This window comes from Topomyia yanbarensis, chromosome 3, assembly GCF_030247195.1.
Source record: "Topomyia yanbarensis strain Yona2022 chromosome 3, ASM3024719v1, whole genome shotgun sequence".
Classification (NCBI taxonomy): Eukaryota; Metazoa; Arthropoda; class Insecta; order Diptera; family Culicidae; genus Topomyia; species Topomyia yanbarensis.
In genome coordinates this window covers 257,711,850-257,728,345 of record NC_080672.1, presented here as the reverse complement: position 1 = coordinate 257,728,345, position 16,496 = coordinate 257,711,850, and the positions used below count along the sequence as shown (strand labels likewise).

General features: G+C 38.3%; 1 protein-coding gene across 1 annotated transcript in view; it reads right to left on the bottom strand.

Moving 5' to 3' along the window:
- LOC131688858 (uncharacterized) overlaps positions 1–16,496 on the bottom strand; it is a 708,198-nt gene that overhangs the window by 151,528 nt on the left and 540,174 nt on the right. The window contains exons 6-8 of the mRNA XM_058973432.1: positions 4,987–5,122; positions 4,173–4,316; positions 3,790–3,990 (exon numbers count right to left, since the gene is read on the bottom strand). Coding sequence (XP_058829415.1) covers positions 3,790–3,990; positions 4,173–4,316; positions 4,987–5,122 — 481 coding nt within the window. The remainder of the gene's footprint in view (positions 1–3,789; positions 3,991–4,172; positions 4,317–4,986; positions 5,123–16,496) is intronic.

Sequence of the window (16,496 nt, the reverse complement as noted above, 5' to 3'; positions counted from 1 at the left end):
CTTTTGGACTTGGTAAAAATGAATCGGGTTACTTCATTCGGTTCCCAGGAATCCGGGTTTCCGGAAGCAGGTTCCTGTACAGGGGTACTATTTCCGAATTTCAATGGAATACTACCCAGGTAACCAACAAGCATTAGTGTATGCAGTAAAGTAGCGTAAAATTTGCATTTCAAATGCTTCTTGCAGTACGATAGCATTCGTTATGCATAACTGTTGTTAATCAGCTTGTTAAACTTGTTAAAAACTTCTTGCCAGTAAGCAGCATTCTGAATGCACAACAGCAGTAAAAAAGCATTTTCATAGCACAGCAGTAATGTAGCCGTATATTTTGCCAAAGGCGATTTTTAAATAGCATTTAAAAAGACTTAAGTGCTTATCAAGTAGCCGTTAAGACGCATTCAGCATGCTTATTGGTTACCTGGGTAGCAATATGGGTATCAAAATTCTTGGAATTGCATCAGTAGGCTGTATCTCGTGGTTTTGGAACCATTTGGTGTTTTGACCCCGGAACGGACATTCCGGAGCAGGTTCCCGTGAGGCCGTAAGTGGCCATTCCATTCCAATTCTATTTTTCAAATCGCCATAGGGTCCCGTAACAATAAAAAATAGACTTCCGAGACAATGTGAAGAGTTTTGATACTCATATTGCTAGGACATTATTAAAATTTACAAATCATATCCTAGTACTGGAACATTACTCTGGAAAATCTGGATTACCAAAAATCAGATCCATTATTCCGGTTCTATTGTACAGAATCAAAAAGTGGACGAGTTTCTGAATCCAAAACATCCAAAAGTGTCCAAATCGGTTAAAGGAAGCCATAGTTATGAGCATTTCAATTTGTGGGTACCCGGGTACCCTCGTTGGCCTGTTAAAGGTGTTTTTTTTTGTTGGACACATAACTGTTAATGAGATGTACCTCGTCGCTGTTGTGCTATCTTATGACAAGCGCCATTTTGTACATTTCGAGAAAAACGATTTTTAAAGTTTGAGATTGAATATCTCGAAACTTATAAATGGTATAAAAAATTCAAGGAAGGCAATTGATGCTTCTGTCTATTCTGTTTTAAACATTCAAATTTTACAAAGATCAGTTGACTATGTTGCGAGCTTTTAGTATAAATGTAAACAAAAGTCGCACTCACACGTGTCATAGATGTGTATTGATGACAAAATTTGTATAGCGTGTCATAATCGTGCATGGAAAATTTTCTATAGAAAAAAATCTTCAACTATCAACTTTTATTCATATCTTTGGCTTCATTTGGTCTATAAACAATCAGTGAGATGCATTTTGAAGGAAATAAGTCAGGGAATCTAGCAAAAATAGTTATTTTTGGTTACAGTGTTGCCAAATATGCTATATTTCCAGTTTAAAACTTAAATTGCATTTTTTTCACAATTCGCGCATTTTTGTTTTGAAAATGATTATGCCATTGTGTTTCTGAGATAGTTTTACATATAAAAAACATCTTATTCATCAAGATAATTTGAGCCAATCCCACTACACAGTCATTTGAAGCAAAAAATTAAAAATTTCTCACACATTTCTCGCTATATCTCAGTAACCATGCAGAAAGTCGAAATTCTGTAAACGCCACTTTGTAGAGATTGTTTAGATTGTTTGTTTAGTAATGTGGCATATCTAGCTCAGTTTACCCCAAAATGGCGTTTGTCATAAGATAGTACAACAGCGACGACCTATCACCTCTCGCGCCGTTATAGTCACAACTTCGTGGACAGCCTCCCACATGCTGTTGACATTGTCAGGTACATTGGTCTCATCTATACGCTCATTCAGCGGATACTCAGTTGCTACACCTTCAGCCGAAAGACATTGGACATATTCGTCCTGTTATTTCTTGGACTCGTGAAGCTAGTGTACGAATCTTTGCTACTACGAGATAACGATCAGAGTCGATGTTTTGGCGTCTGAAGGTCCTCACATCAATAACGTTGAAGAAATGACGTCCATCTACTAGTGCGTGGTTGGTTTGGGAAAAAGTACTGCCACTTGGGTGTCTCCAGGTGTGTTTTCGGATATCCTTACGTGAAAATTACTAATTTTCATCCTCCTAGCAGTAGAGAAAGCTACAATCCGCAGGCCATTATCATTGGTAGCAAAATAAAAGCTCTGCGTACCAATAATTGGTTGAAAGAACTGCTCCCTCCCAACCTGTGCGTTAGCACTTCCGATGCTTATTTTAACATCTTGTCTTGGGCAATCTCCGTAGGCTTTATCTAAGCTCCCATAGAACGCGTCCTTCATATCATCGGGCTTTTCGTTAGTTGGCGCATAAATACTGACAAGGCTGTAGTTGAAGAACTTGCCCTTAATTCTTAACACATAGATTCGGTCGTTTATCGGCTTCCATCGAATAACTCGCTTCATCTGCTATCCGATCACTATGAAACCAACACCATGTTCTGCTCTTTCACCACCACTGTAGCAATCACAATCGGGTCCACTGCCCTGAATTAGCGTTCTCCGGTTTTCGGCCATCGTACTTCCGGTATTGCTGCCATGTGCACGCCAACTCTACGCAGTTCGCGAGCCGGGAGCCCTACATGTGCGGATTCATTCAAAATTCATACGTTCCAAGAACCGAGTTTTTAATCGTTATCCTTTATTCGATGCGGAGTCGTTTGCCGTAGATCCAGTTCATTTTTTGCTCTACTTTTGCCTTTCTAAAACTGTCAAAATATTATTCAACCATAGGGTCTGATTATTAAACTATATGTTGGTTGTTTTCATGTAGTTTTCAAATGGTTCACAATATCGCCTTAATGTCAAAAGAAAAGTTTCAGGAAATGTTATGGGATTTTCGAGAAACTTATGATTGTTGATGGAGAAAAGCGAATAACTTATGAAAATATAATAACAATAAATAATAAAAAAAAATTGTTGTGTTCTTAAAACAAAATTGAAAATATCTTGAGAACTACTACATTTCAGAAAAATCGTTGATTCTCCCCACATACATACAATGGATCGACATCCACGATCTATGAGATGCTAGCGGCGGATCAAGGAAGAGGATCCGGGCGGTCCGGACCCTGCAGAAAATTTTCAACTTGATAAGAAATTTTTAACTAGTTTCGCCGGGATTAGGTTGACGATTTTTAGAGCGATTGCATAACCTTTCTATATGAGAAAGGCAAAAATTTTAACATAAATTTTTATTTTTGTGAAAAATGACTCAACATTTTTTTCAGTGTATATTTTTTTCGTACAGAAGCAGTTATTCCCTGTAACTCGTCCTCATATAGTTTTGTTGTATAATATACGCTAATCGAACTTTCCTTTTTTCAAAAATGCCACATGTGAACACTTTTACGCCCTTTTAAAAATTGCTCTTGAGTCAAAATAATCTTATTGATTGTGGAAAATATTTGGTCTTTCATGTCATTGAAACGTGTAAAGTTTCATCGGAATCTAAGATGGCAGGTCAGGATTTTAAAGATTTTCGGACGAATCTTCGTGGAATTCCTCCTCGCATTTCTTTAATGGTGCCGTTTCGCACCAGAACTAGAGACAGCTAGAATAGGGTTAACCCCCGAGTTTATAAGTGGAGTGTACTTAAAGTTAAGTCTGGTTTTTTTATGTTTGAGATTCTCCCCGTCAGTGGATTCAGTGTTTACCTAGCAGCCCAGTCAGCTGTTACGTACTGACGAGAAATATTCGAAATACTAAAATCCTGACAACTTAGGTGATAATAGAAACGGGATGAAAACAAGCTCACTACCCGAAATCAAACATCAGTCTGAATCAATCTCCGTTCACTCACCTTGACTTGTTGGTAGCGAAAAGTGAATAGTGCCGCGGGTGGTAGCAAGCCGATGACTGTGCAGGCTAGCACCAGAATTCCTGTGCGCATTGTCCAGTTGAGAGCAGCCACGCACGGTGAGGCGTCCAAGCAAGCATCACACCCCTCGGCGCACTGGAGGCATTCGTACGATGCTGGGACATTGTAGCTGCTGAATTCGTTCTACGAAAGAAAAGCAAGGTTTTACTAATAGTATTAAATCTTATCCTCATCTGCACAACAAATTGTCTCTACCAGCTGTGATTCCACCGTACGGAAAACAAAACCAACATTCAAACAAAAGTAAGCGGGACCTCGCATATGATAGACGACCGCTAATTTACGGCAAATGTTTCACTACTTACCAGCATTAATTTTTCATACTCCTCCTCGAGTGTCGTTCCGTTGAACCACTTCTGCTCGTGACTGGTGTCTGGAAAGTAGAACCCTTTTCGGCACACGCACCGATAGGATCCACGACGGAAGCCTAGTCCAGGAATGGGCGTGCACTGCAGGGAAGAGAACCCGAAAGCGGGAAAGGAAAAACAATTCCATGACTTAGAAGCAATTGGAAACGGTAAATTGTGGTGCACGTCTGGGTGGTGAGAAAACAATGACTTGATACTGAGTGAAATTAGTTGACGCAATGAAGATTTATGGTGCAAAATTTATTCTCACAGTTAGCCAAGCTTGGGCAAGCAGAGTAAGCATTAGAAGTCACAAACGTTGGATGTAGCTTTTAAAGGTGAATTTACTACATATTGTGTCGGAGATTGTTTTCGCCCAACGTAATGTGTCTCAGTGACTAAATTCTGTAGTTTTGCCATATACGGAAAAGGTATGGACAAAGTTTTATGTTTTCGTATCGGTTTGCAGTGTACATTCGCAGTTGGGTAATACTTTATCAAACTAACTTTTAATTGAACTATATTTGAGCAACATTCCGCTGTCCAACAGCAATCATGCAGGGGGCAATTCGGAAACAAACCGAAGTCAAAAAGCTCCATATGTTTATTTTTTTAAATGAACCACATCCTCTTCAACTCGGCTTGATTCACCTAACAGTGAGACGAAATCAATCTCACAACAAAGTAAGTATTAATTGTATCTTGGACTGAACCATTCATTCGTGTAAACCGAAAAATAAAACTGTTCTCTTAAAACTCGTGCAACACTTACCTCCGTCGTTCGCTGTTTGCATTTATCCGTTCCGGCGAAAATGTTGAGCGGTTGCTGAGTTCCGGCAGGAGAACTCCTCTGCGGGCACTGATCGATATCCACGCGCCGCAAATCAATATCGATGCCGGATGTTCCTCTGAAACAAACAACAGAAATTTATCAATACAAAACTTTTACACCAGCTTTGTGTATCTTTCACTGCGTCAATAGCAATTACACTGCCTTTCCATGCACGATCAATTAATCGCACTCTAAATTGTCCCCGATTTTAGGTCATTTTTTTCCTTTCTTATATTTTATAATTTTAACTGGATTCTACATTTTGTCAATAGAAAAAAGAAACACGAGAACACTCTTTCTTAAAAATATCCTACCTAATTTGTTTTCAAATCCCGAAATTGATGCATTTGGCAAACCCCCACAATTCAACACCATTTAATTTTGACAAGTACCCAGAAGGCTTGCTGAGTGAAGGGCAAAATGTGTAGAAGGTTTCTCATCCAAATCAAAACGGAACCTTCCCTGCTGTTGGCTAAATCTAGTATACTCTAGTCTCATACACAGCCAATACATGTAGGGATCCTGGAAAATTGCAGACGTTCGTCCACAATTTTTCTTGTCATTATTAATGTTTGTGGCACATATTGAATATGACACAAGCATTAAAGCGGCCAGGCCAACTGTGCAGCGTACAAAATAAAGATGATTCAAAATTATACGGCAATCAAATTATTCATTCAATGAATAATTTAATCAACGGATTATTTTGAACCTTGAATAAGGAAGAAACGTGGACAACCGTACACAACCGTTTCAATTTGATGGGGGTTTGATAAATCGTTGGGAGTGACTTTGCTAAGAGGGTTAATGTCACTCCTTTGGTCCTAGGCTCCTGGGATGGGACAGAAGTATTTAGCCCTGCCCTGGCTAATGAGCCAGGGTTATAGCGCCCTTACTCGCTCTTCCCTGCTGTTGGCTAAATCTTTGTAAAAAACAATCATAATAATGCTCGATGGTCTAATTTTGGATGCTTCCAGTTTTCCCTTCAGTTGAACATTTCGGACGAACAGCGGTTGTTGTAGGAGGTGACTTTGGCGCTTGGGTTATGGAGTTGGGTAGCAGGCTGACCAATGAAAGAGTTCACAGATTGTTGGAAACCCTAGCGAAGCCGAATGTAAGGCTGCACGGAAAGCAAGAAATCAGCTCTAGTGCTAAATCCATTTTCTGTTTTCAAATTAGTTGAATTTAACAATAAAGTCGCAAAAACAACAAAATGATTAGTTAAAATTTAACTCATATATTTCTGAAAAATTTCTTGTTTTCAAGAGAATGTTTTAGCTGAATCAAATCCTGGACACAATCCAGCAAAACAAAAACTTAAGATAAATTTTGCGATTTCAACGTTGTTTTGAGTTGAATTCAGGAATTAAAACAGCATTTTCAAGTAAAAAGGTGAAAAATGTCATTCTATTATTCCTGAGCTGTGTAGATCTGCTGTAAGATTGTAGCACAGAAAATAACAAGAACCTCTAGTGAAATTTGTAACTAAAAACATTATTAAAAGCAGAAAAGTTATGGCTTCTGTCAATTGAGTTGAGCTCACATAGTAACTTGTTTTCTGAATAAACTCAGTTCCAGTGTAAAAGGATTGTTGCAAATAAGAGATAGTACCGGATTACTACAGTACAGAACTACAGAAGTAATTACTGCATTGTATTACCCAGGAAAAGTGTTTAATACTTCGTTTTGGTTGAAAATAATGGTAAGATTTGATTTCTATGTCTATGGAGAAAGGTAGAATATATAATTTACCGGCTCTAAATGTGAAAAATTTCGATTATCGCATATGAAAAAAACTAAGTAATTTGTGAACATAGCTCAGCCCTTTCTATCAAGATTTTTTTTTTTATTTTGATGCCTGCAAGATTAACCATTTGACTAATAAATACCATAAATACCTCAGCTATCATCAAATTAGTTTGAGTTTTAGTAATGTACCCTTCATGGAAAATCATGATCCAGGGGTAAAAGGAAACCGTCTGGCGACGCGGATACGATCTGAGCGTTGTCCATTTTTATTTTAAGACTCGTGAGAACTAGCAAGCAGTATAGCCGTTCTAAGAATACCTAACCCATACATATATGGAGTCCCATAGAATATAGGTCAAATATGTATATAATGATGAAATACTTTGTAATAAATCAGTAAACAGTTGTTATAGTTTTCTTGTAGATGTTACTAAATGTAATGTTCCACGTAAATTAAAACTTCTACTACACCTGCGTACTTACAATCTATCAGAGAAGTAGGTAATCTGCAAGTGTGATTTACTATCGATACTAATAACTGAGTTCAGTTAAAGACTATCCTTCTGAGGTAAACCACAATGATTCGTTTGATTTTAATCTGGAAATAGCAAATTACTTTATTGGGTTATACAAATACCTGCAGCTTTTATTAGTGTCATACAGCGAGATGTGTCCAAAGCCATTGAAATTTTTCATGTTAGAAGCGCCCTGTGACAGCAATCGTACAATAATTTATCAATATAGCGATGTAGATTTGAGTCAAAACTTGTAATGAACCTCTGATCTGTCTACTTATAGCTTGGTACTAGTTTACATGAAATATCTTGGTCCGTTTCTAGTTTTACTCATTCTTGGCCTTTCCATGTTGGCCAAGCAAATATGCCCACAAATTGGATGTCCTGATCATTGCCAGCATCAACATCGTCTGACTGCGCATCAAATCTAACGGTGTTTATCACGAAATCTACAGCTTCTGTACAGTTTCCGGTTTGTGATATTCATAGCTAACCTTCACCATCCGCATTTCTAGAATTCTATGGTGATCAACGATTCCTAGGGTACGAAAATAAATATCTTTTAACTGTTAATATTTTCAACCGGGCCATCAGAATCTGCCGCGGTGTATTCAGTGTAGCAAATAATGTTAGAACAAATCCGGCTAACATTTTGAACTTGTGTGCCTTTAACGATTCACATCAATCACTGGCAGTGGATCAATCGAATCCTCGCTGTTGTATTCATCCGATGCAACTGGTACCTGCTGACCTAAGCCACTGTTATGCGAAATCTTCGGGTATTTATTGAAGTGTCTGATAATTCAGCGAATCAGATGGTATCCAACCAAAGCTTTTGCTTCGAATCGAGTAATTCATTGGGCACACCCGGCTCGGCTCTTTGAATAGCAGTTCCAGAAGCGTAGATGAATATAATAAAGTTTGGACGTTTGATGAACCGTTCCGCCAATGCGAAGGATGTGCTATGGTATTGGTATTGTAAGCATGACCTGGGAGTAAACCAATTACGCAGTTCATACTGGGGTCGAAATGTGTTTAAATATTATGGAAATTCTCAAGGCAACGAGTAATCCAACTCGACAAATCGTGGGAGAAATTATTCGCGCCCACGATCTCCAACAATGAATATTTCTGCGATTACTTTTACAGGCTTTAATTTCTGAACAGGTTCATCTATGAAAAATACCATAGTTGCAGCCTTTCATTTGCCAAAGAACATGTCCAATATTGTATATAACTTCGCACTGTCTTCCGCAAGACAGTCATTTAATATACGACTGGCCAACTGAAGCTCACGTCCCGTGAAGATGCTACGTTTCCTGTTCCAGACAAATCATAGTCAGACAATGCATAAATGGGTTATCAGCATGTTACTTACTGGATTTCCTCAACAATATTCGTTTTCGCGTATTCACAAGGTTATCCGGTTGCGGCTCTTACACATTCAATATTTAGGTCAATACAACCTACAATAGAGTATTGACAAAAGTATTAATGGTTATGGAAAGAAACTTAGATTGACGACGTGCTTTCAAATGGAAATAGCGTATTGAGAATTCCATCAATCCGTATCTCCGTCATGTACGTCAATATATTGAACGTGTGAAGCCCAAAGGCGTTGTTTATGTTTAAAGGTGCGCCGATAGTGAAGCCAAATCTCCCTAGAGTCTGTGAATTATTAAAGTCCCGTACAGAGAAATACGCAACACTGCATAAAATGATGATTACTTTTTGTTTCTGGCAACCACAATTTCTGCTTTAACTTTGAGTGACATCTAACGAATAAACTCAAACGGAGTGAATTGAAAAATTACTGCACTTGAGCAGTATCTTTTCAATTCTCTCCATATGAATTTATTGTGTAATTCAGATGAAGTCACTCAAAGTTACAGCAAAAACTGTGGTTGCAAGAAACAAAAAAGTACCCAGGTAACCAATAAGCATGCTGAATGCGTCTTAACGGCTACTTGATAAGCACTTAAGTCTTTTTAAATGCTATTTAAAAATCGCCTTTGGCAAAATATACGGCTACATTACTTCTGTGCTATGAAAATGCTTTTTTACTGCTGTTGTGCATACAGAATGCTGCTTACTGGCAAGAAGTTTTTAACAAGTTTTTTGGATGCTGATTAACAACAGTTATGCATAACGAATGCTATCGTACTGCAAGAAGCATTTGAAATGCAAATTTTACGCTACTTTACTGCATACACTAATGCTTGTTGGTTACCTGGGTAGTCATTGCTAACGACGCTGAACCCCTCTGGATATAAAGACTCGCCATCTCTATCATTTGTTTGCCATTTATCTGTCATTGTCATTCCAATCGAGCACTAGGCCTGTCAATAATCCTCGTTCGAGAAGGATTCGAAGCGATTTTCTTCGGATTGACTGTTTTGACAGGTCTCGTCCTCGATTGGAATGACACTGACAGATAAATGGTAAACAAACGATAGGGATGGCGAGTCTTTATCCAGAGGGACTCAGCGCCTTTAGTCATCACTTTATGCAGTGTTAGGCAATCCTCAGTACGGGACTCTAATAATACACAGACGAGTGAAGCACACTATACACTTTCCATTCGTTCCAATTGAATTCCCCAGCAGGGATACCAGATATATTTTTGTCAAGGTTTTCGTAATGTTTACTAGGGTTACCAAATGGGCTGAAAGCGAAATAAGGACATTTTGAATTTTGACCGAGACTAACAAATTTTACTAATCTTTGACTAAATGTGTTTGGTTGAGTGGTGTTAAGAAAAGATTTCCAATATTTTTTTTAGAACAGCGCTTTTTTGTTCTTCTGGGGTGCTAAGAAACTATGCAGAATATTAGGTCGTGGCATACCGTGTTACATTTGAAATTTGTATGGATATTATTGCGAGAAATCCTATATTTTTCATCTTCATTTCCGAAAATCAAAGTTTTTCCTTAAGAGAACTTATTGATTAAAATCCATGAAGTTACTAAGAAATTTGCCGACTGTGCTAAAAAGTGATAGCTGTTTAAAATTCGATGGTTCGAATTAGAGGACAAATTTTTTTTCTGTCAGCGCTCAACAAGATGAGAAACATGAAAAGTATTAGTTTGTAACCTTTCTTCAGGCAATAAAATTTTTGGCTGAACTAAACTTTTTGAATCATTAATATGAACATAACAAATCAAAAGACTCTAAGGAAGTGAACAACTAAAATGCCGAGTAAAATGTTTCATTCGCTTGAGTGAATTTAATCTAATTGATTTCAAATATAACATGGATTGAGATTAAAACTAAGGACATTTGAAGTAAAATTAAGGACGCTTTCCCAAATCATTGAAGTTAGGGACATGTCCTTTAAAATAAGGACGGTTGGTAACCCTATGTTTACACATTTTAAAAAATGTCTTTATTTGTCTCCAACTCAGTCAAAGCCGTTAACTGGTTCGGAATACTGAATGGGTTCAGTATAGATACCAGATCAAACAGTAACAACCGATTCAAACTCAGTTTCAGAAGCGGTTGTTGCAACAGATTATGAAACAAAACTGTAAGATGTCTTTTATCTACTGGAAATTCAGTCTCCTGGCAGGATCGCCAATGTGAATAATCGCCAAACTTGTAGAATCACCCAACACGCTCCATGATATTTTATTAGGTCTTACCTTTACTGGTACCAGCGAACGAATGAGGAAATTCGGTTGATCGTTGCTATTGAACTAAATAACACGAGCATAGTAACGGAGACGCATGGTAACATGTTACATTCATAATGGTGCACTGCAAATGGATGCACGGAACCACACAATGAGCTGGAATCAATACTGAATCCTCTTAGGACTCCGAATTGTTTGACCTAGAAAACATTGAAAGAGAACTGCGGAGACTCCATTTTGGATGGATTGGATTCTAAGTTAGCTGTCAAAATCCAATCGAACACTGTTTTTCTCTCCGCAGTTCTCTTTCTAGAGTTTTTCTACACACCAAAATTTGGTTATCGATTTCAGCAAAATTTTGCTGAATTTTCATCAATTGAAAATACTTAGTACTCGGAATTATAGTCACTATAATAAGAGTTAGGTGTAGAAAATAGCTGGAAAACTGGCGCTCCTATTTAAGAGATAAGAAACTGAAATTACATAATGTTCAAGTCTAGCTGAATATTTTTATTGTCAACATTGTTGTTTGCACGTATAGTGAAACGAATTCGTGTCACTTAAAAATAAACTTTATTTTCGTTTTTAAAAATAAACTTTATTTTCGTTCCTTTATGCTCGATAACACAAGGAAAGAATGAAATATTTATGACCATTTGTAATACAACTACGACCTGGATCCAAATACGTGACATAAGGCTCGAGTGGCTCCGGTAACAAAAATTGTGCCAGAAACCATACAGATTTCCAAATAAAGTTCTAAATCGGTGCGCGAAAATGTAAAAAAAGTCTTAATATAATGTTATGTAACAATACAGAAACAATAAACTTTTGCGTGTCAAAGTAAAATCGACTTTCACGGTAAAAATCCGATCTAGTTTGCCTAGCAGCAGGATAAGACATTTCATGTTACTTATTGTGCTTATTTATTAGTTTGCAGAACTCATGTGAAGTACGCATCCATATGGAGAAAGGGAGAACACAGTCTCGAGTCCTGCACGAATAAAATGAATAGATTGTAGTAATCACAGCAAAATAAATGAAATTAAAAAAAAGTTATATAAACAAAGTGAGTAATATGAAGAAAAATAAATAAAATAAATATATTCATAAAATGTGGAATGGATTTTATAAATCAAACTAATAAAATATATAAAACCAATAAAAAATTACAAAAAGAGCAAAACTAATGAAATGTGCAAAATCAACAAAAGCAATCAAATGAATGTAGTGGGGGTTTGTCCTTTGCCGAGTTGGTAAATCAATTTGCCTTGTACGCAGACCACCGATTCCCAATCCCACAAATAGCGTTAGGTTTTTCTAAAGAGATTTTTCTATCCCGAAAAAATAATATCTAATCAAACAAAATCAATAAATGAAGGGAATGAAACGATTTAAATGTATAAACGAGTAAAATAACAAAATATGAATAAAGCTAATTCCATAACAGTTTTTGCAACCGACCGAGACGGTTGTGCCTCCAGGTGGAAGGATTTGTTCTCGAGAGAGTGACGGAGTGCGAGACGCTGTATGCGTTATTGTGGGAGAGAGAGAGACCAGTTTGTTAAGTGTGAGTCGACAGTTGATACGTCGGAGGCGTGGTCAACGGCATCCTCGACAAGTGGTGTTTTGACAGCAAACCGCGGGTAGACGAATTTGCCTACCGCGGTGGCAGAGATCGACAGTGGTCGTGCCTGTACACACAGAAAAAAATATAGTGTATTGGTGTCGTCGGGCAATTCTAATCGACGAGAGGGAAGCGTCACAGGTAGACCCATTTGCTCTATTTGTCTACCGCAGAAGTGGTACGACGAATAAGGAAAACAAGTGGCACTGAAAAGTGTCGCATCGACAGTGGGATTTTCGCAGCAAGCCACAGGTAGCCACATTTGTCTACCGAGGTGGTGGAAACGGAGAGAGCGCGCTTGTGGTGGTGATACCGACGAGCAGCTTAATCGGAGAGAGTTTTGAAGTGTTGCAGGTAGGACTATTTCTCTACTGAAGAAGCAACGCGACGAAGAAGAACAGCAGGTGTCACATTGTCAAACAACGGGCACCGAGTTTACAACGTAACACATGAGGTGTGTTCTACAGGTATAACAGGTATATTTTTCATTCCTTCTTGTGATAGTTTTTCTTGCTAGGTAAAATGGATGAAGAGATGGGAGAACGAGTAACAGACCCTCCCCCTAAGCCTTATGCTGAAAATGTAAATCCGACTAGAATTAAAATTTACCCAGAGTCGTCAACGGGACCATGGATTGTATTTATTAGGCGTAAAGTAAAGGCGCTAAATATTATTCAAATTTCTAAAGATTTGACTTCGCGATTCTCGGATGTAAAAGAGATCGTCAAAGTCAATAAAGATAAAATACGCATTGTCGTTGGTAGTTTCAAACAAGCCAATGCAATTGCTTCTTGCGAGCTTTTTACGCGTGAGTATAGAGCGTATATTCCTTCAAAGGAAATTGAAATTGATGGGGTCATCACAGAATCGAGTTTGACTGTTGATGACTTAGTTAAGCATGGGGTTGGTCGTTTCAAAGACACCATACTTAAAGACGTAAAAATACTTGAATGCAAGCAATTGCATTCAGTATCACACGAAGGAGATAAAAAAGTTTATCGACTGTCTGACTCATTTCGAGTGACTTTCGCTGGGTCTGCGCTGCCCAACTATGTCATTATCGATAAGATTCGTCTCCCTGTTCGCCTTTTTATCCCTCGTGTAATGAATTGCCTTAATTGCAAACAGCTTGGCCACACAGCCACTTACTGTTCCAATAAGGCACGGTGTGGCAAATGTGGGGGTTCTCATCAAGAGGATACATGTAATGAAAATTCAGAAAAATGTTTAATGTGCGGAGAAAACTCACATGAGGTCCCTGCATGCCCCATTTATAAATTGCGTGAGGATAAAATTAAACGATCCTTGAAGGAGAGGTCTAAGCGCTCCTATGCAGAAATGTTGAAAAATGCTACCCCTAAACCCATCTTCTTAGAAAACACTTACACATCTCTATTTTCGGAACAGTCTGACTCTGACGGAGCGTGCGAAGGTACATCATTTGTTTTACCCGGAAATTCCAGAAAAAGAAAACAGTCTTCTTTTCCCAAGCTGCCAAGCAAGGGCCTTAAAATTTCTCCACCAATAGATAAACTGCGCCCAAAACCGAAAAATTCCGATTCAAAACCGAAATCAATTCCGCCCGGTTTTGGGAACGTACAATCCAAACAGAACACCATTACTGGAAATAATAAAATTTCGACTTCCTCTGAGCCTCAGCCGGGGGTAGGATTATTGAAATTTTCTGAAATTGTTGATTGGATTTTTAAAGCATTCAATATTTCTGAACCACTAAAGAGTATACTTTCAGCTTTCCTCCCAACAATTAGAACATTTTTAGAGCAGCTGATTGCTCAATGGCCCATCCTTGCAGCGATTGTATCTTTCAATGGGTAATTCACCTCCTCCAATGAAAGATTCCATCACTGTTTTACAGTGGAATTGCAGAAGTATCATACCTAAAATTGATTCCTTAAAAATTTTACTGCATAATTTAAAATGCGATGCTTTTGCTCTATGTGAAACATGGCTTACCTCAAACATTAATTTCAACTTAAATGATTTCAACATTATTCGCCTAGACCGAGACACCCCGTATGGAGGAGTGCTTCTAGGAATTAAAAAGTGCTATTCTTTCTATAGAATTAACATCCCCTTGTTTGCGGGCATTGAGGCTGTAGCTGTCCAAACGAACATTAAAGGCAAAGACATGTCTATCGCTTCTATATATATACCTCCCAAAGTTCAAATTGGACAACATCAAATTTTTGAGGTAGTGGAATCCATGGCTGCTCCGCGTCTGATACTGGGAGACTTCAACTCGCACGGAGTATTGTGGGGTTCCCTCTACAATGATAATCGATCCTCTTTGATTTACAATGTTTGTGACGAATTTAATATGACAGTTTTAAATACTGGCGAAACAACACGCATCCCCAGACCTCCTGCACGTCCAAGTGCATTAGATCTATCTCTGTGCTCGACATCACTTCGGTTAGACTGCACGTGGAAGGTTGTACCTGATCCTCACGGTAGCGATCATTTGCCAATCGTTGTTTCAATTAACAGTGAATTAGGCCTTACGAATTCAATCAATGTTCCTTATGACTTAACACGAAATATTGATTGGAAAACATACGAAACATTAATTTCCACTTCTCTTGCTTCGACAGAAGAGCTACCCCCTACCGAAGAATATGAATTCCTAGCGGGTTTAATTATTGAAGCAGCAGAACAAGCCCAAACGAAATGCAATCCTGGAATGACAATAAATAGACGGCCCCCTAATCCTTGGTGGGACAAAGAGTGCTCTGATGCATATGAAGCTAAACAAGTTGCCTACAAAGAAATTATGAAACAGAAAGGGGGTATACGTGAGAACTTTGAAAATTATTTCATTTTGCAAAACAAATTTGACAGTATACGTCGTGCCAAAAAATCTAGTTATTGGAGACACTTCGTTAATGGCTTGTCAAGAGAAACATCAATGAGTACTCTTTGGAACACAGCCAGAAGAATGAGGAATCGAAACGTGACTAATGAAAGCGAAGATTTTTCGAATCGTTGGATATTTAATTTTGCCAAGAAAATTTGTCCCGATTCTGCTCCTGCGCAGAAAATCACTCGCGATGCTCCCACAAGTAACGATTTCATAGATTCGCCTTTGACAATGATGGAATTCTCAATTGCACTCCTCTCATGCAACAATAATGCTCCGGGACTAGACAGAATTAAATTCAACTTGGTGAAGAATCTGCCTGACCTAGCAAAAAGACGCTTGTTGAATTTATTCAATAAGCTTCTTGAGCAGAACATTGTCCCGCACGACTGGAGACAAGTGAGAGTTATCGCTATTCCAAAACCGGGAAAGCCAGCCTCCGACCATAACTCGTATCGACCGATTGCAATGCTATCCTGCATCAGGAAATTGTTGGAAAAAATTATCCTACGACGTCTCGACAATTGGGTTGAGGCGAACGGCTTGCTATCAGATACCCAGTTTGGTTTTCGGAGGGGAAAGGGAACGAATGATTGTCTGGCGCTACTTTCGTCAGAAATCCAACTCGCTTACGCAAAAAAAGAACAAATGGCGTCTGTGTTCTTAGACATAAAAGGAGCATTCGACTCAGTCTCCATTGATGTTCTCTCGGAGAAGCTACATCAATGTGGTCTTTCACCGATATTAAATAATTATTTATACAACTTATTGTCAGAAAAGCACATGCATTTTTCATATGGCGATTTGGCAACATTCAGAATAAGTTACATGGGCCTCCCACAAGGTTCTTGTTTAAGCCCCCTTCTCTACAATTTTTACGTGAATGATATTGATAATTGTATTGTCAGCCCATGCACTCTAAGACAACTTGCAGATGATGGCGTGGTTTCTGTTACAGGACCAAAAGCCTTAAATTTACAACAACCACTGCAAGATAGTTTGGATAATTTATCAAGTTGGGCTTTGAAGTTAGGCATCGATTTCTCTAC